The 26951-nt window shown below is 41.8% G+C and overlaps 1 protein-coding gene across 3 annotated transcripts in view; it reads left to right on the forward strand.

Annotated features, from left to right (window-relative positions):
• The window catches only part of NRG3 (neuregulin 3), a 393136-nt gene that overhangs the window by 32421 nt on the left and 333764 nt on the right, over nt 1-26951 (forward strand). The window contains exon 1 of one of the 3 annotated variants that reach the window (XM_077183307.1): nt 14971-16888. The exons of 1 other annotated variant lie outside the window; for it this stretch is intronic. In XM_077183307.1, the coding sequence (XP_077039422.1) occupies nt 16192-16888 (697 nt within the window). In that variant the 5' untranslated portion in view covers nt 14971-16191. Of the gene's footprint in view, nt 1-14970; nt 16889-26951 lie in introns of those variants that run through there. One more of the 3 variants, XM_054637248.2, reaches the window with a different exon arrangement.

A 26951-nucleotide genomic window follows, 5' to 3' on the forward strand; every position in this document is an offset into this window, starting at 1 on the left:
GTTGCTTTCTCCTACATTTAGGTAATAATCATGTCATCAAAGCAGAAATTAGTGACTAGAACATTTAAGGCTGAATGCTGTCCCACTGAAATGATACTGAAATTATGTTCTCTTATATCACATTTTTCTGAAAAAGACAATTACACATGGATTTAGACTATTGCTGTCCTTTCTATGACCAATCAAGAAAAGTATTTAAGAGGTTCCTAAACTCCAATACCTATTATAATCCTGAAAAGAAGCATAGCAAGTGTAAAAAAAAAAAAAAAAAAAGAAAACCCACTGAGTCCTAATTTTCTATAAAACTGAGGGGAAAGGGGTCTATGAATCTTAAGAAATGCAGTAATGTATTTTATTAGCTGCATGAATGTTATTCTGATTCATATGGTGACTGGAGAGCACTGTCTTACAAAAGGTTCCAATATTGTTCTAGCAAATAAAGTCTAAATAATTATTCATGTCAAAGAAAAGCCTGAAGATAGAGAACTGATTGTGCAGAAGAAATTTGTGTGCAATACAGTTTCACCTTGAGGCCTTCTTGGCCTTGCACACAAAATGGAAAGTCACAGAAATAGAAGATCCTTGGTCCAATCATTAACCTTACACTATTGAGTCCACCACTAAACCATATCCCAAAGTACCACATCTCCATGTCCTTTAAACACCTCCAGGGCTGGTGACTCCCCTGATTCCCTGAGCACCCTGTTCCAATGCCTGAGCACTCTTTCAGTGAAGAATTTTTTTCTAATACCCAACCTAAATGTACCCTGGCATGACTTAAGGCCGTTTTCCTTTGCTCTTGTTGCTTGTTATCTGTGAGAAGAGACCAATCCCCACCTGGCCACCACCTCCTTTCAGGGAGTTGCAGAGAGTGACAAGGTGACCCCTGAGCCCCCTTTTCTCCAGGCTGGACACCCCCAGCTCCCTCAGCCATTCCTCATAGGAATTGTGCTCCAGACCCTCCTCAGCTTCATTGTCCCCTCTGTAGTGAAGGGCCCAAAGCTGGGAGAGCATCTGAGCTCTTCCCTCCCCAGTGCTGGGTCCAAGGGCAGCCCCTGTCCTGCCCTGCTGAACCCTCCATGCCAGGACAGCCAGGAGCAGTGGGGTCCTGGGGAGGCAGGAAATGTGGGAGCTGTCAGAGAGATGAACTGTGAACTGAATTCTGCAATAGTTCTGCCAGCTTTGTGGAGGACACCAAGCTTTGGGTTGGCTTGTGGCTTTCAAAGAATGAAATTATACTGTATTAGAACTCACTCCTCCTTTAGACTGAAATTTACTTTCCAATTTTAATTCAAAGTTGATGGAACTTTTATTCTCTTCAGGACAAAGAATCATTATTCCAGGTTGTCCTGTTTGTTTATTTATTGTCTGTCATTATTCACTGCCTTTCACTTCTTCATTTGAGACTTTCTGTTAAAAGCCTGTTTTAGGAGAAGGAGTGACATTGGAGGGGGAGGAAGGTTAATTCTGAGTGGGAAATCTTAGGGATGTGCAATTGCAGACACACAATGATCAGGTCAAAGCTTCTGGATCAAATGGCAACAGATTTTTACATTTGAACCATGCATTGCGAAGTGGTTAAACAAACACTATGAATGATTCTTGGTTGGACTGTATCCACCAAGTGTCCTAGAAAGCAATTATTCTGTTCTGCAGCACACACTGCAGGCCAGACACTTAAAAAACAGCCAACCAACCAAAAAATATGGGAAGGGAAAGAGGCAAAGAGAGGGAGAGGAAGGAAAACAGTAAATGCCTTCTTAATAATGAATTTCTGCCAAACAAATTCCTTCAGTGTTAGATGCAACCTGGATATGAGATACAGCTAGATGACTTTTTGGATTGCTCTGTCAAACATGTCTTCTTAGGGTGTTAAAACAATGCTAGCACAAGTGATTTAAGAATAAATGGGTAGCACTGGCTAAAATCTAGACAGCTTGGATAGAGCTGCTCAGGAAGATATGGATCTATGTGTTTGTGGCTGCATAATGGATGTGTAAATTACACAGTGTTCCGCAGTGGCAGACTGTACATCAATACTTTTACATTTATTTGCTGATATAAAGCCATAGTTTACAGCCTGTCAGGATGATATGCTAACAATTTAAGTACAGAGGCCTCATACAGCAAGGCAATTAGGTAAATTAAGTACATAAGCTTGAGTTTTATTCTGAGCCTGGGACCAATTACAATGAAATCAAGAAAACTGCTTCCATGTTACATTCTCATCACTGCCCAGCCCTGGAATTACTCTGCAAACAGCCCTGCAGTAATACTCTGTATGTCTGGGACAGAATTGCTGATGTGAACCTCACTACAGCCCCTCAAGTAATATGTACTGGGACAGACCTTTCTGTGTTCTGACACTTGATGCTACCACTTACCAGAGTGATTTTGCATGATACTAGGAAAGGCACCTCATCTGGGTTTCTCCAAACTCATGTTAGGCCATAGAAAAGAGGTTCTGCAGTCCTATTTCTCAATTGTGCTCTTTCCCAAAGAAACAGCTCTTATTCACCACCATCACCAGAGGCTTTTCAGCATGAGGTTAAATTAAAAAAAAAAAAAAAAAAAAGGAAAATGCTATTAATCAGAAATTTAGCCACAGAATGTCAAAAGTAAACTATAAAAGAATAGGTAGCTCAAAATCTGTCATCAACTTCTTGTCCTACCTTTGTCTTTTTATTTTAGAGTATCAGTCTACTGTGCAAGCCAAGAGATCAGTTGTGTAATATTGGTTACTGTATTTCAGAGTATTCTTCTATCATTAGGCTGCTTTCATTTAATTTTTGTTTCCTACTGATTGCTCACCCTCTTAAACAGCTAAGACCTCCCTCTGCTAACAGGGGGGTCTTGGTCTGCTGTGTCTGTCTTTGAGATGTGTGGACACATTCACACCATATTTTGTGGACACATTAATACCCTACCTGTGAGCTTTGATGAGGAGGATTCCCATGGCATTGGTACAGAGTGTCACTGAAATCCTGATTAATCCACAAATTTACTTTTTCTTTTAAGAAAAAAGTCAGCTGACCCGCATTCATAAGCAAATCATATTTTAACAAATATTAATTATAACATTTATTCTTGTTCTCAAAATGTCACAGTTTCATCTGTCTTTTGTTTCAGTTGCATTTCTCAGAGTACATGTGATGTATTTGGCAACAGCACTGCTTTTAGGGTTAGTAGGCCACACAACCAGTGCAGAAGGACTGATTTAACTCAGTTGAGGGCTGAGATTTGGTTGACTAGATATTACAGTTCCAATACCGTCATTTTTACAGAAAGAACGGCCATTTTATGCCAGATGGTGAGTGAATGTTGCAGTTGGGTGTTTTTTTGGTTTGTTTGTTTGTTTTTAAACCATTACTTGTGCCAAAATGCACTAGTTCCATACACTTATTTCCACCTTTCCTTAGAACAGTATGCATTCTACAATGCAATTGGAAACCTGAGTTTTCCAGGAGTTGTACAGATACCAAAATGTTAAATATGCAGGCTTCCTTGCCTTGAGCTAGATGTGCACTATGAGTGGTTCATAAGAGCATCCAGGCTGAGCTGTGTGGTGAAACAGAGCTTGGCAGGAAAGGTGGGACTATGGAAAGCATTTAAGGTGATTTTCAGCTGCATCTTGCTTCAAGCTTTTCGTGTTAACTTCCTGGAGTCTTTTATTACTGTCAGGAATTATTAACAAGTGAAGATAAAACTATATAAACAAAGCATGTGATAATTGTAGCCTACAAACTAGGAAATATTTGAGACTAAACTGCTTTGCAATATACAAGAAATGCTAAAGTGGTGGAAGAGATTGCTTGTCTCATCACCTCAGCCACTCCTCCATACACTGACAGGGCCTGACCTAATCCATTATCCCATCATCACTGGCATACAACAACAGAAGAGCTTCTTTTCTTGACTATAAACCAGAAATTGAACCTTCAGGGGGGAAAAAAATAAACATGCCCATTAAAATCTCTGCCACTAGCTAGATTTGTGATCTGCACTTTAGGAAACATACACTGTAATTTAGTTTTAGAAAAATGGTGCTTGGATTTAAATAATGGGCCAGAACTCAAGTGATTTCTGCTATAATACTACCAATCTGTAAAATCCAGTATATATCCACTGTAACTGGAATCTAAGTAATAATAGAGGAAATGATAACTTCTAGTACATGAAGTGCCCAACCTTGTTTTCTTATGGACCATGATAATTTGGTCATAAGTAGGAGGCTGAGATTTTTCAGTCTGAATGTACAGCCTTAAAGAGCTGTGCTGTCCTCCAGATATTTGCATTCTCTATGAGAGTATTCATTAGAATAAAAATAAATATCTGGAAATGTAGAAATACCTCTGTATGCAATTCACAATCTCAGTGCTTTCATGTGCACCTTTTCAGTCACTCAGCATCCCTTTGATGAATTCCATAAAACTAACCAAGTAAAAAAACTATATTAATATATTGAAGAAAGGCTTTTGGTCTCTACATATTCATTTCTTGGGATCTAATTAAAATTGATTTTGCTGCTGTTGGGTTTTAATGACATCCCATATTGTGGCAGCTCTTCCCTATGATTATTTCATAGCTCTGAATCAGGGATCATGTAATGTGCCTGGCAGGTTGACACCCATAATTTTGGGTAATAAATATTTAGATTTGCTGAGAGAGCTTAACTTGCTTTACCTACATTTTAAAAGTTGGTATGGTGTAGGCTTCAGTCAGTTTGATCTAATAGGTTGTGCAGTGTCGTGTCCTAACAATCCACTAAACTATAATCACTATTTCTATGCAAAGCATTGCAATTAGAGCAATTTTCTTTGCTGGTAATTCTGAACCTGGAGGAAAACAAATTAGAATAAAAATGAAAGCTCTTCATACCTGAGTATATTGTACAGTATTTTAATATAAAAACTCACCTGCATAGCTTCAGGAAAAAACAAACAAACAAACAAAAACAAACAAAAAAAGAGATTGCAATTACTCTTGCTCTGTTTTAATCTGTTCCTAAAGAGTAAAAAAAAAATTCTCTATCTTTCTGGTTGGTTTTGGTTTTCAGCAACCTTGGCCATAGATTTATCTTCTCAATGTGTCTCAGGATTCTCAGAGAGATGAGGACTTTAAATTTAAGATTGAGTAATCTAAGTCTCTTGTTATTTTATAAAAATAGTGAGCATGGCCACTTGTAAGCTAATAGGTAATTCAGATTGTATAGGCATGTCAATATTTGGCTCTTACAGTAGATCTGAATTACTTGACCAAATTGCAAACTTCATAGTGATGTTGTTGATAATCTTGATAATAAGAAATTAAAATATTCTATATTAATAAGAAAGATCTCTTTAATTCAATAGCCTCACTATAAAATATGAGGCTCAATTACTGCACTGCCGTAGGCCATATGTTGGAGCAATGATTTCAAAAATTTGTTCTTCAGAATTTTCCTGTTTATAATTCAACTTCTTTTTTTGGTTGTTTTTTGTTTGCTTATGCAGATTTTCAAAAATAAAGTAGACACAATAACTGCCAAACTAAAAATCTCTTTGGGATAAGAAAGATGATAGGACAATTGTATTTCATCAAATGGTGACTGTCCTTATCCTACTGGTTTTTAATGAAGAACATTATTTCTAATTAAAAATCTTTCTGCTTCAGTAAGTAAAGGCCTGGAATGCTACGAGGAAGGACCCCCCCATGCCATAACTCAGGGATGTTCTCAGTGTGAACTGAACACCTCTGCTGGCTTTAGGGGAGATGTCTTCCAGCACAGGTCCTGAGCGCTTCCTGAAGAGTTTCCAAACTATTTCTACAACTTATTTTTCATGTATTTGAAATGGGTAGATAGTGGCAGCTGCCTCAGGGATGAACCTCCTGGAGGAACCTCTGCAGCACCACGTTCTCCTGACCAGGACCCTGGCATTTGTGGTGCAGGGCAGTGAGAACCACCAGTGTGTACTGACAGTGACAACATGAGATGTGCAGTGCAAGACTGTCTGTACCACCACTGGTTTGGGTTGGTACATATTGCTTCAGAACTTCCTGAGCTGGTGGTATGCAGTGAAATCTGCTGCCTGCTCCTACAGACAAGTAATCTCTGCAGCTTCATGTTTAAACTTGAGCCAGTTCTCAGCTGCTCTGTGAAGACTGTGAGTAAAATCATGTTCCTGTTGAAATACAGAGAAGCTCTACTATTGACCACAGCTGGGACTGTGCTAAGATGCTGTCAAGCTTGTGACATTTAAACACCATCCTCACTTCTTGGATCTTATGATTGCAACTAAAATGTAGCAACGTTTAAAAGGAAGGAATGTGTTTTTCCATTTGCATAACTTTAATGATCAAACTGATGGAGCTTAACATTTCTTTCAAAGTTCCCACTTCAGCTGGCATTGCTAGTGTTGAAATCACATGTATCTCAAAAGTAACATATTTTTGGAAAGTTCTATGTGATAGGAAGTGGGGTCTCAAGATGAAAAGTGCTTTTCATCTTAGAAGTAATTTTTATCTCACTAGTGTGTAAGCAGAATGCTGTGCAGAGAGTCAGACTGTGTACAGCTATGTGTATGTTTGTCTGCCTGATTTTTTCCCACTCAATCAAAAGAAGCTTTTAGGATGAACAAGCAGGAGATAAAGCAAGGGCCAGAGGCCAGACACCCAGGAGGTATGTTACCATACCAGGAGGTTTGTTACCTCATAAGAATTAATGGTGGGACCGTGGTGGGGAAACAATTACAATTATATCACTGCTTAATCAAAAGGATTCTTAATCATTGAAAGCTTCACTCATTATTGAGCAGAAAGACAACTCAGTATTTAAGGGTAGTTTGTGCAAAATCAGTGAGTGAAGACAGTGACTGAAAGATAAACATAAAAACTAGAATATCCCTGTGTTTGTGAGATGCAGTTGGTTGTATGAGACCAAAGGTTAGAGATTTTCTGTTCTTCATATACAAGCCTGTGTATACTTTTGAATCTATAGATGCAGCATATTTATTTTTAGGGGCAATTTTCTATTAGAAAGCTGTTTGTCACCAGCTGCTTGGGAAAATTTCTAGTGATGTCAGTGCAGTTTGCCTTGCACAGCAGGGCTGAAGAGTGGAGGCTGAATTTGAGGGCTCTGTGTAGAACATCTGATTTTAGGGCATATCCTCAAGAGTGCAGAAGTAATGAAATCTATAAGCTGATCTTTCCTTGCCTTCAGAGGGAGGGTACACTTGGACTTTTACAATTATAGAAATGAAGTTAAGCCTTTCTTTCAGGCACATCAATTTGTGCAAGTTAGGTTTACACAGAATTCATACAATTCACCAGTAATTTTAATGGAAACAGATGCTCTGCAGCACTTTTGACACAGATGCTTTATATAAGATGTCCAGATAAACAACGAAAATGAAGATTTAAAGCACTATTGTTTGAACAGTATTTTGCTGCACTGTGGAGGTTGTTATGCTGTACTAAATTCTAGGGTAGAAATCCAGGAAGTGAAGAAATAGCAGAAGAGAGCAGCTTATGAGAGACCTTGGGGACACTCATAATTCCCTGACCACAGGTTTGGATGATGAGGGAGCTATAAAGCTTGAAATCTTAATTTCTGACCTCTGAGTCCAGATTTACCATTCTGAATGAGCTTGATTCTCTGATTATAGAGAGATTGACTGACCAGAGAGCTTTCTCCTTAAAAAGGTTCAATTTCTCAGAAGAGATGAAGGAAAATGTGAATGGCTGTGTAGAACAAATGAGTAGCTGAGCAGTGTCACAGCTTTGATGATAGCTGTTTTAAATAAAAATCTTCGTTTTGCTCAGAAAAGAGATACAAGAATTCTGGTCCCAATTTGAGATTGGGAGTTTACATGATTTTGCTCTCAAAAAACCCATTTTAGAGCTGTCTTGTTTAGGGTTCCTCCATGCATCCCAATTGATTGTGAGAGATGTGCTTCAATTTCTGACTGCCAGAATCTCCTGGTGGGCCATGGATGCTTAATTTGACCTTAAGATATGATTCAATGAAGTAGTTCTGCATTATGTTTCTTCTAGACCCAGGAATATTTGCATATGTATATTTGTATGCAAAACTGAGCTGTGGAATCTCTTAGCAGCTGATTGGTGTCTGCTTTGGTACCAAATGGGACAAAGTCACAGAGTTTGTACCACAGCCAAGGGACAAATTCACTTATTCTGTTTACTCCACAGCTTTAACATTTCCTTCTCAAATAGATCTACATTTACACACCAATACATGTCTACATTGATATACATACAAACACATTCCTAAAAGCTTTGCTGCTCTCCCTTTAGATCTGTTAGTCACATTAAAAATGTCATTTTTGTCATTTAAAATAAAGCCTTGTGTGACTGAAAGTTTGTTTTCTTCAGCCAACTAGCTCAGCTGGTCTGGTGGAAAAAAAAGGCAACAAAAAAACCACAAAAGAAAACAAACTCTTTCAATAAACCTTATATCTCTTTGTTTATCATGCTTACCATTATTAAAACATCAGAGCATGCAAGGTATATTGTTACTGGCATGATATTGCTTATAAAATATTAAATCCCTGATTATTGAGCTGTAGAAAATAACTACCATGACAAAGGCTGTGCATCAATGTAGTCATAGTGCACACAAAGAAATAGAGTACTATGATTTAGAATTACTGCCTGGGATTTTAGGTTACCTAATGCATTTTTCAGTTTTCCATTGGACAAATAAATGTTAACACCTACAGTGTCCATAAGTGGAAGGATAGGCTTGCACATTGGCAATTAATTAGTTTAAGGTGGAATCCTATTCTTTTTTAAAAACTCTCCTTTTCAACCTGGTGGGGTTGCAAGTTTGCCTGTTGATAACTCTATAGGTTTCAAAATCCTAAAATTTCCAGAGTACATTCTCAATTTTTTTTTTTTTAACACGTCTTTAAATATAGATATTTATCAATTAATTTTCCATTGGTTGTTCTCTTTGAAATATTTATTCAGCAGCTGTCTTGCTCTGGACATTGTTTTACTTATTGCCCCTCCCCTGGTGTCTGTCCACATGCAGTTAAATGAAAATCACAGGATCATGGAATGGTTTGTGTTGGAAAGGACATTTAAAGGTCGTGTGCTCCAGTTCCCCTGCAGTGAGCAGGGACATCTTCACCTAGACCAGGTTGCTCAGTCCCATCCAGCCTGACCTATTCCAGGGATGGGGCATCCCATACCTCTCTGGACAACCTGTTCCAGTGCCTCACCATCCTCAGGGGAACAGATTTCCTCCTTAGGTCCAGTCTGAAGCAATTCTCTTTTGGTCTGAAACCATTCCCCCTTGTCCTATCACAGCAGGCCCTGCTGAAAAGTCTCTTCCCATCTTCTCCACATTTTAGGTGCTGAAAGTTTGCAGTGAGGTCTCCCTGGAGCCTTGTCCAGACTGAACCAGTGTCCCAGCCCTTCCTTATGGTCCATCCCTTATCTTCAGGGCAGATGTGCTCTTGGTGAAGCTGTCCTGGATCACTTCCCTGTCCATGTGCCTTAGCACAACTTCTGGGAGGATCTGTTCCACAGTTTTCTCAGGCACAGAGATGAGGCTGGCAGGGCAGTGTCCCCAGAGTCCTGCTTTGCATCCATTTTAAAATGGGTGCAATGTTTCCATTTTTCCTGTCAGGAACTTTACCTGGCTGCTGTGATTTTTCAAATATCATTGAGATTGGCTTGGCAACCACGTCAGCCAAGACTCTCAGGGCATCTTATCAGGTCCCATGGACTTACACATGCATACCTAAGTCATCCAAAAATAGATTCATAAATGCACAGCAGTGATAAACCCATCTGATTTATTTTCCATAACTCTTTATGCTGGTGTACCTAGTTACAGAAAAGTTCCTTAGAGTTAAGCAGGGGCATTAAGAAAAAAGTTTATTCTGACTCTTCTGTGGAAGGAAAAAGACCCCATGTTTTTCCTCATAGCTGAAATCTACGAAGAGTTAAGTGCTTGGAAAATTTGACTGATTTCATGGATGTCTCAAAGCTTTAAAGATGAAAGATTCACTTTTTCTTCCTGATTAAGCTATCAGAATTATGAGTTCCTGTGGGCTTTTTCTACTTCAAAGGGTCATTCAAATATAACTGTAAGGATGGATGCCACAAAATTATTTCCATTAAGTTTGACAGAATGAACTCCCTTTGTTTTATGTGAAGGATAAGGAGATTGTTCCCCTTGGCTTTTTCTACCTGTTGCTTTTCTGGACATTCAGGGCAGCTTTGAAGAGGTTCCTGCAAAACTGCCAAAACTCCTAAAGCTGTTGGAATCACATCCAAAATATCCAGCAAATAACACATAGCAGCAGTGTTCTCTGCACTGGGTAGAAGTTACATGGGACAGCAAACGATGTTCAAGTGAAAAAGGAAAGATCACAAAGTCTAAAATATACGTATTTATTAACTTTTTTTCATAAGTGGGATCAGGTGTCCTTACTGGGATGGAAAAAGTGTAGATTTTCAGGAAATGTTTGGAAATAAGTTATAATAGTAAATAATTTTAACTTTCTTTTCTAATAATGACTGCTTCATAGGCTTTTCCACTTGCTGTTTTCACCCTTTTGTCACAGATCTTGGAAAGATGTGAATTTTGATTTAGGGCTCAGTCCAAGATAGACTGCAGTATACTGAGAGATTTCTGCTGACTCCATCACACTTTGGAGCAAGCCCTTTTGATGGCATTTCATGTTTGCTTTCAATTATTTCTTTCCCTGGCATCCTAAATTGATGTTCCTGATAAAAATCTCAGGGGTTACAAAGGCTTGAAGAGTGATATATTCATTTCTCTTATGCTGCAGTGGCTTCGGTATGTCACAAGGGCATTGTTAAGACTAGTCACTATATTTCTCAGTCTGAAATCATTATTAAGTGTGTTCTTAAGGGACTGATACAATACGACTAAAATCAGAATTTAAAAAGTACTTGCCAAATAGAATTTATCCCACTGAAATCCTTAGAATTTATGGTCAGTTAAAAGTAGAGAATATTGAAAATTTGATTTGATAAAAAGTGAGTCAGGCATTTAGGATTTCAGTTATACAGGAATAAATTCCTCCAAGGAAAGTATTTGGTTTACTAATATTTCCTGACTGAAACATGTTTTGTAGGATTTGGGGTGTGGGATTTTTTGTTAATATCACGTCATATTTCATTTCATCATTACAAACCGTGCCAAGATAAATATTTTAATTGTCTATATTAACTGTGTAATTCTAAATATTCAGGTGTAATTCTAAATATTTAGTGGCAGCCTGGGCATTTGCAAATTGGCTACACATGACTTGAGTCACCTAGGGCTGATGGCTGTTGAGGAGGAACCAACACACTTGCACTGTGTGACCAGACAGGTCTCTCTTACCCAATTGATTTAGCCATGGGGTTGTTATTCAGAGTGTACATTGCAGTGAGGAGAGTAGCCTCTCCTCACCCCAAGAGGCAGCGTCACTCATCTCACACCTGTCTGGGACTGACACTGCAAACCAGCAGGCTGCCCACATCTCAAGTGTGGCTGCTGTGCTGTGCAGCTCTGCTCTGCATTTCTCACCTGCTGCCCCTGGGGGCCAGGAGAACTCCTAACACCCATGTAAGAACTCAAAGGAGTACTTCAGGTACCACATTACAAACAGGTCCCTGCCCCAGTCCCCTGAGGATGGCTGAGAAAAGCTTGGTCTGTCTGGTGGAGTGGCTGTTTCAGCCATCGGCACGGGGAGGAGCATTCCAGCTCTGAGCATGGAGAATGGAATGCTGGCTGTGCATTTATTTCACCTGGAACAGGGAATACACTCACGTGCTGACCTCAGACAAAAACAAGCAAGGTTTTCCCTGCCTGTGAGCTGACCACTAGAGATCTGTATGATGTAGCTGAGCTGGAGAAAAGCTGAGAGCAAGAATTAAGTAAAGAATATTCAAATGGCCTAGTTTGGGAAGCAGTGTAACACCTATTTATATAAGCAGCCCCAATTCAGGCCTCCTTTGGGAAATTCTGTTTTATTCACCACATCCACCTGCTGAAGTACCAGAACACAGCAGGTGAGGTGGCTGCTGGAGCAACTCGCAGATTCTAGACTGGTTATTGTCTCAGGTGCTGATTACACCATAAAGCAAAGTAACTGTGAAGGTTTTGCTGCTCAAAACTTCAGACGATACTTACAGGGGATAACAAGGAATGTCTTCAGTGTTTTGTAAAGCTGGGGAGGAAAGAAAGGCTTTTAACTGTGTGTGTATGCAGGGCTGGGGTATAGGCATCCCACATGCAGATTGTTTACATGCTGAAATGGATGCAGCTCCGGTTCATGGCTTGGATTTTCCAAATTTGAATTTCTGCTTCTTTTGTTGGCTCGTCCAAGGATAGTTACACTGAGGTTTTTAGATCTGATTCCATGATAACAGTTAAACAATAATCTAACTCCCTTAACTCACCCATTACATTTCATTATTTGAAATAATGGCTGTAGGCATGTGTGAAGCCAAGCAGGAACAGCACTCTTGTAGCAGAACCATTAGCTGGGCCATACCTACTGACAGCCTCCTGTGACAAACAAAGGGACACTTGCATAAATGATGTACCTGTTACACGTGTCACACCCGTCCTTAAGAAAATACCACTTCTGACTCCATCAGAGATAAGTAATTTTAATCCACTCCAGTCACAGATGTCCTCAAGGAGATACTACAGATTTCTTTGCATATTATGAAGAAAAGTCAAGAAAAACAAATTACATATTGTTTTCTGATCGTGATAAACATATTTCCAGAAAAAGTAAAGGAGTTGGGCTATGATACAAAATGAGTAGGAAGAAATGCAAGTGAGAGCTACCAAATACCTACGTAAATTAGAATTAATGCATGGAACAGATTCAGTTTAACAAGAGTGGGCTGATTTGAGAAACTGATTATGATTTGAATATTAATTTTTAAGGACAGAGAAATAACCTAAATGCATTTATAGACTGTGTTTTTGTACACATCATAACATTTTAACTCATGACTAAGTTATTACAGGAAGACATTGCCTTCATTAAGGTGTCCATCTAGATGAATGACTGTTTTTTTTTCTGACTGTAGGATAACCTATTTGAAATACATTTGCATTTACTATGAGGTTAAGGGAAGCTTCTTGCATCAAGATCCATTTCATTTTTTTGGACCAAAAATTTTTTTTCAAGAGGCTAACAGTCATTGGTAGGAACTTAATTAACATGTCAAGGTAATGGCTGGTTTTAAGTAATTCACTCAAGTAAGGTACATTGAAAGCATTCCATAATCAATTTCAAGAATAGTTCATCAACCCTCAATAAGAATGGGAAATTGTAAGAAAAGGAGCCTGAAAATATTTACTAATAATACAGGAAGTCCTCCAATATTAAACAAATGGCTACACTTGAGTGATCTTAATGGTATCACATCCTCGTGTCTTCCATTAGAACCATTGCAAAATTTAGGAGCTGATATCTTGAAAATCTTAGTGGGTGAAGAAGTGCAGTTGAGACTCAGGAAACTCTGAAAGAGTTCAGGATGTAGTCATGAGAAAAATAAAAGCTCTCTGTCATGTAAGTGTTGTAAAACATTTTTGTTCTTCCAAGAAGCACGTACAAATTATTTGAGAATGAAAACAGAATGATTCATACTGGGCTCAGTGAGCTGCAATATGGTTATGGAAGAGGCAGGAGCTAAAGGACATTTGTAAAGGCAACACAAAGCACATAGCAGGACAAAGGTATTCCAAACCTACAAGGAAGGTGAGAACTTTGTAGGACGGGAGCTTTGTAGGACAGGCACTCACGACTGAAAGCATCCGGGTCCAGATTTCCATAAAATCAGTGAAAAATATTCCCTGGATTTGCAAGACTTCCCCATCTTTCTCATTTGTTTGCCTTGTTTGGCATCCATCTGTGATGCTTTCTAAGTGCTTTCTACTAATCCTTTTTTCTCTTCACTAAAGGAGTAGAAACCCCTAAATTCATGTTTTCCAATGCCAAAGGGGGGGATTTTTTTAAGTGTTTAAATAGTACTCTTACCTGATAAACCACTTCCACAGATCTTCCTGATGGCTGTTAGCAGAGAACTATTTTAGAGGAGCTGCCAAACTCCAGAGGGAGTTCTTGAAGTGACAATAATCTAGATATTTAGTTAATGTAATATTGATAGTTTAAATGGTATTACCATTCATTCTGGACAAAAAAATTCAAGCAGGTATGTTTCAGTTGCAATATTTTATTTTCTCTATTTGTCTCTTTCTACACAGAACAAATGCAGTTCACAGATTGTTTCCAACTTTTCCGCTCACTTATCCTGTAGAAAGATCAGTACCCTTAAATACATGACTAAGGAAATGTTATCTATGTGTCAATACCAGAAAAGGACACCAATAAGGTAACAGGTCAGAAGAAAGGGTTAAAAACATCTGTAAATGTTTCTATATGTATGTTTATTTCTATATAAATGTTTATTTATATGTTCTATGTATATGTTTACATTCTACAAATTTCTCTAAAACTTTGAAAATGGGAATCAAGCCACCTTTGGCAAACTGCTGTTAACCCTTCAGTGACCACCCTAGCTGGTGAAATGTTTGTCCAATAAGTGAAAATACCCATTGTTGACTACACTGAACTTGGGAATTCAGCTTTGGTGTAGACCAAATACGCCAGAGCAGTTAAGATACCAAAACTTGTCGGGCAACCTCGGTATGGTGCTGTGCCGTCAGTTTCTCCCCAGCTGCTGCATGAAGCGTCCTTTTGTTGCAGGTGTGTGGCGGGTTGTTCTGTTTGTTTTGTTTTTCTTTAGAGAATCCCATTAGAAACAAGAGTAACAGAACGCTGCCCATGGATACCTGTCGGGTGCACCAATGCGGGCGAACCCGCGTCCCGAGCCCGGCTCGCTGGGCTCGCTGGCGGAGGCGTCTCCACCCCCGCGGCACACGCACCCCGCACAGCGCTGGTCTCTGCTGCCATGCGGCTCCAGCTGCTGGATCCTACCACAGGATGGGCTCGGGAGCTTCGCCCCCACCCCGCACCCCCGCCCCTTTAGCTCTTCTTTTGCTTTCCTTCCCTTTTTCCTTCCTTTCCTTTCTTTCCTAGGCTCCGTTTGCCGTAGCATACACCCTCCCGAGGGGTTTGCCTGGATCATTTATTTATCTTGTGCGCATTAAGAAACCACCATTAGGCTTTGGTGGGAGGCGCCTTGCTCGGTGCGCGCTCGCCTGCCTCCGCGGCGCTGCCAGAGGAATACACAATCGAGCCGAAGCTGCAAGCTTGGCAGGAGCTGCCTTTGCGTGCCCATTTACTTGCCGGATCCGTATATTTTTTTTTGCCGACTGGGTCATTGCCGCTTCCCTCCAGGGTTTCATCTTAATTTTTATTTTTTTGCGCGTGTGTGGATTATTCAATTTTTTTTTCTTTATTATTTTTTATTTTTTTATTTTTTTCGGGAATCCTCGCCGGAGTTTTGATGCCGGGCCGGACTTAGCGCGGGCGCGGAGGAGCTGCGCGGAGCCGTGCCGAGCCGTGCCTCCTGCCCCGGGCCCCGCCCGCGGATCGGCCTCCCTGGCCCGGCGCCGGCCGCGGGTTGGCCGCGGGGCCGCGGAGTGGCGGGTGCGCTGCGCCGCCGCCTCCCCGCGGAGCCGCCGAGGGATGCTGCTGCGCCGCGGCCGGGCATAGGCAGGAGCCGAGCGGGCGGGGGAGGGAAGGAAGGAAAGAAAGACGGAAAGCAAGGATCCCCCAAGCCCCGAGGGGGAGAGGAGAGGCGAGAAGGTGCGTTAATGTGAAGGAATGTACCTGCGCGTCGCCGGAGCCGCACGCTTGGGATAAAAAATAAATTAACCGAGGAGGCTGATCCCTGCGACTTATTACCCGGAAAAAAAAAAAAAAGGAAAAGAAAAGAAAAACCTTCTAGCGGAGGGACAAGAAGAAGAGCGACGAGGCTGCAGCGAGCAGCTCCAGCAGAGTCGGGCGCCCGGCGGATGGCGCGGCCGTCCCGCTGACTCCGCGGCCGCGGGAGGCTGCGCGGGGCGGCGCGGCGCGGGGCATGCCGTGCCGGCGGCGTGACTGAGCGGGGCGCTCCCGCCGCCCGCTCCGCTCCGCTCCGCACCGCGCCGCGCTCCCCTCCGCTCTCCTCCGCCGCATGCCGCCGGCAGCCGCGGCGCGCTGATGCCCCGGGGCCGCGGCGGCGCTGCGGACGGCCCCTAGGATGAGCGAGGGGGCTGCCGGCGCCGCGGCGCCCGGGGCGGCGGAGGCGGCGGCTGCGGCGGGGGGCCCGGGCGGGGATGGGGCCGGGGGGCCGCCGCGGGAGCTGCGCTGCAGCGACTGCATCGTCTGGAACCGGCAGCAGACGTGGCTGTGCGTGGTACCCCTCTTCATCGGCTTCATCGGGCTGGGGCTCAGCCTCATGCTGCTCAAGTGGATCGTGGTGGGCTCCGTCAAGGAGTACGTCCCCACCGAGCTGATGGACGCCAAGGGCGTGGGGCAGGACCCCTTCTTCCTCTCCAAGCCCACCGCCCCCCCCCGCGGCGCGGAGACCACCGCCGCCGCCACGCCGCGGCCGCCCAGCCGTGTCAGCCCCCGCCTCACCACCATGAGCCGGGCTCCCCCGCGGCCCCCCGGCACCCGCGGCCCTGCGCGGGGCGGCCCGCGGCCCACCGCCCCCCGGCACCCCGTGCCGCCGCACACGGCGCCGCCCGCCAGCGGCCCCCCCGGCACCGCCGGCCGCGGCGCCCGGCCGCCGCCCGCCGCCCCCAGCACCCCGCCGCTGCCCGCCTGGCCCACTGCGGCACACGCTACCTCCTCCTACAAGATCTACGTCCACGACTCGGCGCCGTCCTGGACCTTGTCTCCCTTCCAGGAGTCGACCACCACCACGCCGGAGGCCAGCACGACCCCCAAAACCCGTAAGTGTCGCCGGCCGCCCCGCGCCCTCGGGCCGCTCGCTGCGCGCCTCGCCCCGTCCGGACCCGGCGCTGGCCGAGCGCCGGCGGGGTCGGGCCGGGGCGATGCGGCGCTCGGAGGTGGCCGCCGTGCCGCTCCCGTGCGGTTGCTGCCGTGCGGGAAGCCGGAGAGCTCCGAAGTTTGCGCTTCTTTCTCCCTTCCCTGCTTGCGCCCCCTTTTTACCCCCGGCAAGTTCCCTGCTTGTGTGATGGATGTTGAGGCAGGAGCAGCCATTTGAGGAGACTGCTTTTCATTGTGGTTTTAGGAAGGATGCAGACCCCCTTTCCCCTTCTAGGCTGGTCGTGAAAGGTACTTAGGAGATGCTGGGGGGTGTGTGAGCGAGGGGGACCAGTGATGACCTCCCCGAAGGGGCAGCGTGGAGAGAGTGGTCTTCAGCAGGTGCGGGCTGGACCGTGCATGTGCTTCTCTGCTGGTGACGGAGTTCGGCTTCCCGCACACTCGTCTGTCTCCCTTGAAACGAGGGCGGGCTCCGCCAGGGATGCTCTCTCCGTCCCAGCGCCCGGCTCCTCAAGGAGCCCCGGCCAGCTCCGCCGGGAAGGAGCCCGGGGCACCCCGAGGATGTGCAGAGCCATCCCAGCGCTTTGCCGGCTCCCGTGTGTAGCCACAGCACCGTGTTGCCGTAACCGACTATTTTTTTTTTAAGCAGAGGAGGGGGCTAGTTCTCCGATTGATGCTTGGTGGCTGGTTCTTCCCACCCTCCCAAGCACAAACGGAAGGATTCGGGCTAAATCTGAAAATTCATTTGGTCTGGGTGCGTCAACTTTCAGCTTCTCGTAAAGGTTACTTAGGACAAATGCAATCCTTGCCAAAAGAACTTTTGTGCGATGCTATTTAGTGAAATGTTCAATTATACGGTATTATAGTATTCTGCGCTTTCTCGGATGCAGTAGAGGAAGTGAAAAGCCGGGTGTCCTCCATTAACTCTTAGCTGCTGCTGCTGGGAACATCAGCTCGGTTGAACCCCTTTCACAGCCCAGGGCTCCCCTTTTGTATGCTAATGTAGGGGTGTTCTGCTGGAGGATTTTGTTGGAAAGCAATATGAACTTTGTCTGTTAAATCTATTTGTTGATAAGCACTGGAGCAGAGAGGCTAGGCAGTGCAAGCTGATCTTGTGAATTGACAAAATTGGGAGACGAAGAGCAAATTGGATGTGTATGTGTGGGTGGGTGGGTGTGCAGGTGGCGGATGGCTGGCAATGATTACGAATGAAACTATCACTAAATCAGAAGAGCTAACGAGGCAATAACTCGTTTTGCCTGTGTGTGCCACAGTAACTGAGGGAGAAGCAGCCCTTACAGGTGTGTCCAAGCCTGCACGTTCTGTAGGTAGAACCTAAGGTAGTTGGAAGTTACCAGAAGGAAAATCTTTTGTGGAGCTCAACGCAGCCTGCTTCACTCAGGTATGGGGAGCTGTATAGGGCACTTCTTAAAAAACAAAGCAGCAAATGAAGCCAGATTTCCAACCCTGTCTATTCTCAATTCTCTCAACCAGATATACTGCATGGTTCTTCAGACTGCTGTGATGTGTGTGTGTGTGTATCTGCCTGGGCTTGCCAGGTGGGATCTGTCAGGGTCTAAATGCTCCCTTGCAATCTCTTCCTTTCTTCCCTTTCTGTCTCGTTGGATATGTAAGAGAAATCCACAGCAATTTCTGCCCCTCTAGGCTGTCTCCTTACAAGGTATAGAAGGCAGGAATGTCCTGATTAATAAATAATGTTCAGCTGGCAGGACTCTCCTCTATGCAAGACACACAAAGGAAGAATAAAAACCACAATCTTGAGACGTTCCTGGCAGTTGCAGAGCTTCCTAACTATTTTTTTGTTTTAGGGAGGCTGCTAATACCTTTTACAGCAGGGTGTTTCCCTTCATTAAATGTAGCTCAGTTATAGGATGGAAATGCAAGAAGTGCAAATCCAGCAGAAATTGACCCTGTTTGGGCACATTGATAGCAGAGATTATCATTAATGGAAGATTAAATAGATTACATAAAAAAGGATTTGAATTTGTAGGGCATATGAACATTTTTTAAAGCCTACAGCTGTACTCTCCTGATACATATGAGCATCTCTAAGGATACATGTAAAATTCTTTGAGGCTGCAGTATGCACTGAGGGGAGAGAAAGGAGAAATGCAGTCTTTGTGCTGTGAACTGCTGACATGGTGTGACCCCAAAGCAAGTATCTGTGTCTGCCACTAATAGCTCTCAGTAAGAAAGGGATTTTTTTTTTTTTTTAAACAAATTCATCCTAATTTCCCAGGATGAGCTGCGTGTTCCTTCTGTGCCCGTTGTTCCAGCTGCTATTGAAATGAAAGTCATGGATCCTGTTGTACCTTGTGAATACAAATCTGACATGATAAATCTCATGCCCCAGCCTTCAAAACAGTGCATGCCCTTGTGTCATCCTCTGGCTTGGCAAGGCACATCTGTGGGCGGGAGTCATCGGTTATTTAACATTTCACAGCTTTTAAGAAAAGAAGCAGCTATCTTTATTTATACTGGTTTGTGTTGTAGTTTATTTAATTGTTTAAACATGTTAAAATGGGCTCAAAGCAGGACTTAGGAAAATGGGAGGCAAAACAGGAGTTATTTCTCCAGAAAGCCAGATGATTGCCCACCTGAATAAGTGTTGGTAAAGCCTTTTCTCTGTGTGTGTATTCATCTGAGGAGATGTTGTGAAATCTCTCTTTTTTTGTGGGTGTGCATAATGACAATAATTCTTGGTTGTGTTTCACTCAAAGTCAAGCTATCTGTTAGCTGTTTTGAAAGTTCTTGATGAAGATCCTTCAGGTTCTGACTAAGCAAAAGCCACTTACTCATCAAAACTCGCTCTCTGTATCTTGTGCCTGCGTGTGTTTTCCATGATCACGTATGAACCATGCCTTTTCAGCCTCTTCCTCCAGTGCTCAGTGCAAAAGTCCAGTCACTAATTTAGAAGGATAGTCCAGCCTGTAGATCAAAAAAATCAACCAACAGGCTGGAACATGCTAGTGAGGTTTTATTTTTATCAAGCCATTGGTTTCATTTCAAAAGAGTCATGCCCTGATTTTTCCAATATGCATTTTTCATGGTATTCTGGGTTCTTCAGTAATGTTATTATCCTCGAATTGAGATACTCTACTTAAAAGAATTCCTGTGTGAATTCAGCTATGAAATAACACTGTGGTTTCTCTTGTGTTCATATGACCAAAGGCTAATGCAGAGAACTGAGGTCAGGCAGGTGGGGCTCAACTAATGCATAGTAACCAAGAAAAGAGACGTTACAGAGCACTTAATCAATATATCTTGTGAAGTCCAATTGCAACCCTTTTTTTTTGGGTAGTCTGAGTATACTTTGATTTCCTGCTAAAGATTTTCTGGTCCAGTCGTTTATCCTCGTCATATCTCTGACTGATTGTTATGCACAGCATGGGTTCAAGTAACAAGCATCTGGCAGATGCACTGCTACCAGCACTGACATTTTGGTAAAAGCTGTTTGTTTTATTTTGCACTGACTCAAATATCTTTTTCGCATTAAGGATGACACTTAGATGGAACTGCGGGGTTTTCACCAACTGGAGGGTGTTGTGGGAGGTGCCAAACCGTAGTAAAACCAGACCTACTCTTCCCAGAGCTCTGAAGCTTTCTGCCAGCAAATGACATGGATTGTGAACACTTGGCATGACGAGTGTGAGCTGTCATTGAATCGAGGGAAGCACACGTGACTGCAGAGCACGTGCCTTTGGCATTAACTGAGATTAATGTGCCAGTTATCTACCAATTTTAAATGCTTCAAAAGCTGTTGAATTGAAAAAAAATACTGAGACAAACAACTGGGGGTTTTGAGAGCATTTGCTTCTTCATTCTCACTTATTTTCTATTCACATACCTTTGGTCAGTAGCACAGACATGGTTAGATTTGTGTTTCCTGTCTTAGATATATGTTGACAGGAAGGCTACTATCAAGATAAAAATAACAAACACAGATGTGCAACCACATCACTGAAGTAAAGTTATTGTAATTTATTTTATTTCTCATATTTTACAGCTATAACTTAGTTCATCTGTTTCAATCAAGTTAGAGGACACCGGACCTAATTCCGATTTCCATTTTTAATCTTTATAGTTAGGGGCTAGAGCAGCTATCACTGAATTCATAAAGAAGTGGACTATTTAAATAAAACCCACTCAGATATGTACATTGATTCTATTCAGATATATTTCTTCTCTCTTCCCTTCATTAAAGTGATTGTTGGAATCCTATGACCTAGAAGAGCTTGCACAGCACTGGCATGATGAGTGGAAGGGATATGGCTGAAATTATTCCATGCTGATTTTTAACCCTGAAGGAAATTCTTCTGGGGACTGTAGAGTTTGTCATTACTTTGATTTAACCTGTGATCGCTGGTGAAAGCAAAGCCTTGAATTTTATTTGGCTTTTTTTTTTTTTTGCATCTATACAAGGACATTATGTGATATATTATATGTTGACAACAGAATACCATTATTAAATTAGTGTATTGATTTATTGCAAAGGATTATGCTAAAGTAATGTTCACGGTTTATCTAAACCCACAGAAAATGGAAATTAAAAATTAAAGCAAAAGACCTGTCTCTACAGAATTGTGTCTAGTGTTGCCCAGTGCATTTATCATATGACTCATTGCTTTGAAGGCAAAGCCCAGTAAACACATGGCTTGCTGTGGATTTGGCCTTGACTTGCAGTTTTGTAGCCCATATGGTTTTCAGGAAGTACCTGAAACTACCAGTGTTTGGTTCTGTTGATTTCTCCTGTGATTGTTTTGTAAACAAGCTGCACAAGGAGAAGTGCCTAGTAAAATCATGTGGGATGACTTGGTCACAAGCATGTATAAATAAATTTGTTAAAAGCAGAGGCTTGTTTGTCTCTGAGCCCGGTGGTTTCCTTTTGAGCTTCTGTGTGTTTGAACAACTTTGCAATACTGTGCATGTGTGTGTGCAAACACAACATACAAGCATGGCTTTGTGCATTTGCACAGTTTTTGAGGAGGATCAGGATCTCAAAGCCTGTAGTAACCCCAGGAGCAGTCTTTGGCTGCCTTGGTCCTGGTGCTTGTCCAGTCAGTGCAGTTCACAAAAGAAACCCAGGGGTTTCATTGGAGCTATTTAGACTGAGTGTCAAGCTGAAGTGCATCTGTTTTATTTGGAAGTCTCTTTCAGGTTCTGCTGTGTGGAAGGGATTTATAGTCACTGTTACTATTAAGCACAACTACTTTTTTATTAGTATTTTGCATTACAAGAGTAGACAAAACACAGGAGGAACAATGAAATACTTTGTGTTATGGAGTTGTTTTCTTTCTCCCAGGGACTGTTCCCTCAGTATGGTGAGGGTTGGAAATGTCATTTAATGGGACAGCTGTGCTTCAGATCAAAACTAGAACTGTGTTTTCTCATGGCTAACTGAATTTCCAAGGTGGACAGCTCATAAACCTGCTTTTTTACTTTTACCTTCCCCCTCATGTCTAATCTCACTCCACTGAGTAAAGTGCATCTTCACTGGAGAGAGGGCATTTCACACCTGGACAAGACAGAGGATGAGCGTTCAGGTGGCCTCTAAGAAGCACAGAGAAAGTAAATGCACACAAGTGGGCAAGTGCTTTTTGAATGGGCTTCTACTTTCTGTCACACAGGTTTCTGGGGTCCCTTGGTAGAATGCCTTCAAGAGGAAGAAATAGAATAAAGCAGCCACGTGGAAAATTAAAATAGCAACCGCACTTACAAATTTCCATGTCCTTTTCATGGAAGAAGTGCTTAATTGGATCAACTCTTCCTGGTGAAATTTGGAGGTAGCAGAGAAAAATACATTAACTAAATGCTTATGGCTAACTGTTTAAATGGTTGTTTCTGTTTTTCAATGTACTCAGTGTTATCCTAGTAATGTTTAAAAAAATATATAAAATATTTCCAGTATTCTATCTTTTCTGTCCTCTAAAACCAGTATTTTGGATTTCCAAAGCTGTGTTTCTCCTGTAGCATTTAAATAGGAGGATTCCATGACTGTCAGGTCTTTTTTACAACACATTACTCCTGATTCCTTCCTTGTTTTTTTTTTTTTTTTTTTTTGGTGTGGATATGTTGACTGCTGACTGTAGGAGATAAACTATTCAGCTTCAAAGATAATTCTCTTCCTACCATGTTGAGCAACCAATTTTTAAGTCCAAATTGATTTACATTTTTTTCCTCAGAGTGATTTTATTTTTTTTTATTTTTGCAGGAGTTGAACATTTAGGGAAAGCTCAGGTAGAATGGAAATGGTTCAGTGTCCAATGAAAATATAACTGGGTAAAAAGATAAACTGAAGCTTTGGTTTGGAATACCTGAATTCTGCTTTGGGCCCTGCAAAATCAACCCAGAAACCTACAAAGTCTCTTCTTTTTACTTTAATGTCTTTTTGTTTGTTTGTCTTTGGGTTTATGGCTTTTCTTCTTCTTTTAAAATTTGAATTAATCCCTTGGCAATTCTACAGTTGTGTCCCATCCACACCTGCCACTTGTATTTTCCTCTCATAGGAAAGAGGCACATTCGCAGTGCAACGTGGCAGGTGCTCTTCAGAGCAACATTAACTGGTATTTTAGCTTGTATGAGAATTCAGACCATTCACAGAGTCATTTAGTAACTCTTAGAGTAAAGCTCTGAGGAAGAAATCCTGATAGTATTCCATGTAGATATTGTGCTGAAAAAAGTAGTTTATAGTCTTTCATTTTTTATGAGGAGATTTCTGTATGGCCAGGTTTTGCAAACATTATAGGCCCAGTTGAGGGTGTGCTAGTGATGCATTTTGTGTTTTGTGGAACTGTGGATCTGCAGAATCAGGGCTAATTTATGTGAACATCTGTGTGATTAAATGTGTTCGTCTGTCTTAGATTGCAGTGTGAATGCTTACAAAACATGCCTGTGTGAGTAAATGTACATCAGCTTTTTAAAAGCTGCCAGCATTATTTAAATGTGCTTATTAGAACTGAGTTTCCATTAGAACATTTTCTTTGTGTGTGTGTGTATTCTTAACACTGCCTTGAAAAATATATCATTATCCTGTTTACTCTTTGCCTGAAATGAGTTCTGTAGTAAAATCTTTGTGTTCTGGAGGACTGCAGTTGCTTAGCTCTAGACTGTGACAAGGCACGTGGGTCATGAATCTTTTTATACATCACTTTTAAACTATTTCTTTTCCTGATTTTTGTTTTTCATTATTTTCATTATTCTTGAGAAAATTTCTAGTTTTCTAGTTTTTCTCTGTATTATGTTCTCAGCTAGATATATGCCAAAATTGACTTTTTCAAGAAGCTTATAGATAGAAAATGCTTTCTAAAATATTAGGGATGGCAAGATGTATTTTAAGCTTTATTATTTTCTGAAACCAAAATATGCAATAAACTTTACATTGTTCTTTTCACCGTGTCATTCCTGTAAAAGTTCAAGATTCTAGTTCAGCAAGAACTGAACCTTGATTGCTGGCTGTTACCAGATAGAGGGGCTATAGCACTGTGCAACAGCAAACCAATAAATTAGTATTAATAGCAAATAGCCTCTTTTCCAGAGCTGGGAATTCTCACTGATGTCAGAACTTGTAAGGCAAGGATGGAGATAAGGTGTGTTATTCTCCTGGAAAGGTGCTGGTGGTGTACTTTTACTGCAGTGACAAGTGGTTGACAAGGAAGGTTGAACATGTTCAGCCTGAATTTGCTGTGCTGTTTCTGGATGTAATCAAGATTTTAACAAAACCAAGAAAGTTGCACTGAAAAGCGTTGCTAACCTGGAGAACTATGTTGCGTTGTGCAAGGCTAATGGTTACTTCTGTCTCCCAGTTCAGTGCATAGGAAAATAGCATTTCCAGTAGTGTGCTCAGGGTGCCTCAGAACTGCAGCTAAGTGGCTGAGTAATACCATTGAATAGGAAAAAAAATGTGGGGAATCTTTGTTTCCTCTCCCCTGGTGAATTACAGTACAAGTGCTGAGTGGGTTATCATTAAAGTAGTACTAAGCTTTGACTAGGAATTGATTGTATAACACTTGCTAAAAACAATCCAGTAATTGTCTTCCAAAGGGGTTGCTTTGTTAGGTTTTTTTCTTTGTTTGTTTTTTAAGAGTAATGTTGTGTGGAGAGAAAATTAATTTTCTTGTTCAATCTGTGAGTGAATTCACAAAAGAGAAGCAGGGGTTTTGTTGGAAACCCAGGGATAAGCTGCACTGAACTGGTTTGGTGATTTTCCTGCCAGGGTTCACTGGGCAGTGGGTTCAGGAACTTTACTGAGGAGATTATTCTGATGAGTGTCAGTTCTCCTGATTTAGAAGGGTAGAGGTGCTTTTATAATTATTTCATAAGTAGCTAAACCACATTAGTCTTTAGCCTGAATTCTGGCCCAGATACATAATGGTCATAGTGCTAAAAGTTCAGTCCCCTCAGGGGCTTTTTTTTAATTTTTTTTTTGTTTTTTTGTAGTAACTAGAAAGCTTAAAGTAATGCATAAATACATACAGAAATGACTTTTTCCTTAAGCAGATTGTGTTTCTTTTGCTTTTAGATTTCAATCTTTATTTTATTATTTCTTATAGTAGAACATACCACACATTTCACAGGGTCAGCTGCTTATTTATAAGCTATATCTCAGTGTAATGAAGTTGGTTGCAATTAGTTTTCATCCTTAAAAAAATGTTAGCCAGAAAAATACAGATTGGAAATCAGAACAATTTATAAATTATACTGTCTTTTAAGTATAAAAGACAGTATAAGTATAAAGTGTATTTTCTTACTGTCAATTTATAAATTATACTTCTGAGCTGTGAGGACCTTGGTGTGCATCACCATAAAACCAGCAGAGAAAATGCAGCATCCCCAGGATATCTGAGTCCATTTTTCTGGGGAGGGTGGACATTTGCTGTCACCTTGCCTTACAGAGGAGGGGGTGGCTGGGCAGCAGAGGTGACAGGGTGAGCTGGTCTGGGACACACAGCCTCTGCCTTGTCCCTGTCAGCATGAGCTACCCTGCCTTGTTCCCTGCAAACACACCAAGGGAAAGAAGTGCTCCTGATACCTTTTCATATCTGGAGCACGTTCTTCACAGAGCCCTACTTGGTCATAAATGGAAAGCATGAATAGTAACTTAATATTTGGAATTGGCTTTAGAAGTATCTGCCTGCAATAGGAAGTTCTCTCAGGTTTTAGTTCTTGGATGGCTGGATTTAATCTGAATATGTGCAGCTGAAATGCTAGTGTGGGATATGTCTAAAGGAGAAGAGTTTGATACCATAATTGTTATTTTATAGGTGGCTGAAAAGATCACTTGCACTTAGTGGATTTCAGTATTTTGGTACACTACAAGGCTTGATTGCACCTTGTGTTTGCATACATTTGGAGAGCTGTCCTCTGTCACCTTGGCAGATGTAGGGGATTTGTAGCCAGCCACAGCTTTGCTGCTGTAAGGTGGATCTATAAATATGAACTGAACACACACAGATTGAGGAGCTACTGAGCTCCTCATTCCTGGTTTGTTTACAGTGCATAATTTGGAACCATGAACACATATTTATTTAAATTTTACAATGATTAAAATACATTTAGCCTTGATTTTAACTGAACACTTGACTGGTCAGTGATGTACCTATAGAAAATAAAGCATATTGGACAGGCATAGCAATAAAGAGATGATGGTGGGTAGAGTCCTACAGTGAGGATGAGGTATGTTAGGTGATCAAAAGATTAATGATGCTTCTGAGATGTTTTATTTGCACACTGAGAATTTTGGCTGCTTAAAAGCAGTGTGAGTTTATTAGGGAGCTTATTCTTTTAAAAAATGCTTTTAAGAAGATACTCTAAGATTATATCTAATTAATTAGACACATTACATTTGTATTATTTAATTAGAGATTATTTTTCAATCACCCCTAAAAATTGTAGCACTCTCTTAATATTTTTTTCACATTTTTAATCCTGTTTATGAATGCAGTCTATCTGAAAGCATAGACTATTGGACTTTTTTCCTAACAAATACTA

Source organism: Agelaius phoeniceus, chromosome 9 (genome assembly GCF_051311805.1).
Source record: "Agelaius phoeniceus isolate bAgePho1 chromosome 9, bAgePho1.hap1, whole genome shotgun sequence".
NCBI lineage: Eukaryota > Metazoa > Chordata > Aves > Passeriformes > Icteridae > Agelaius > Agelaius phoeniceus.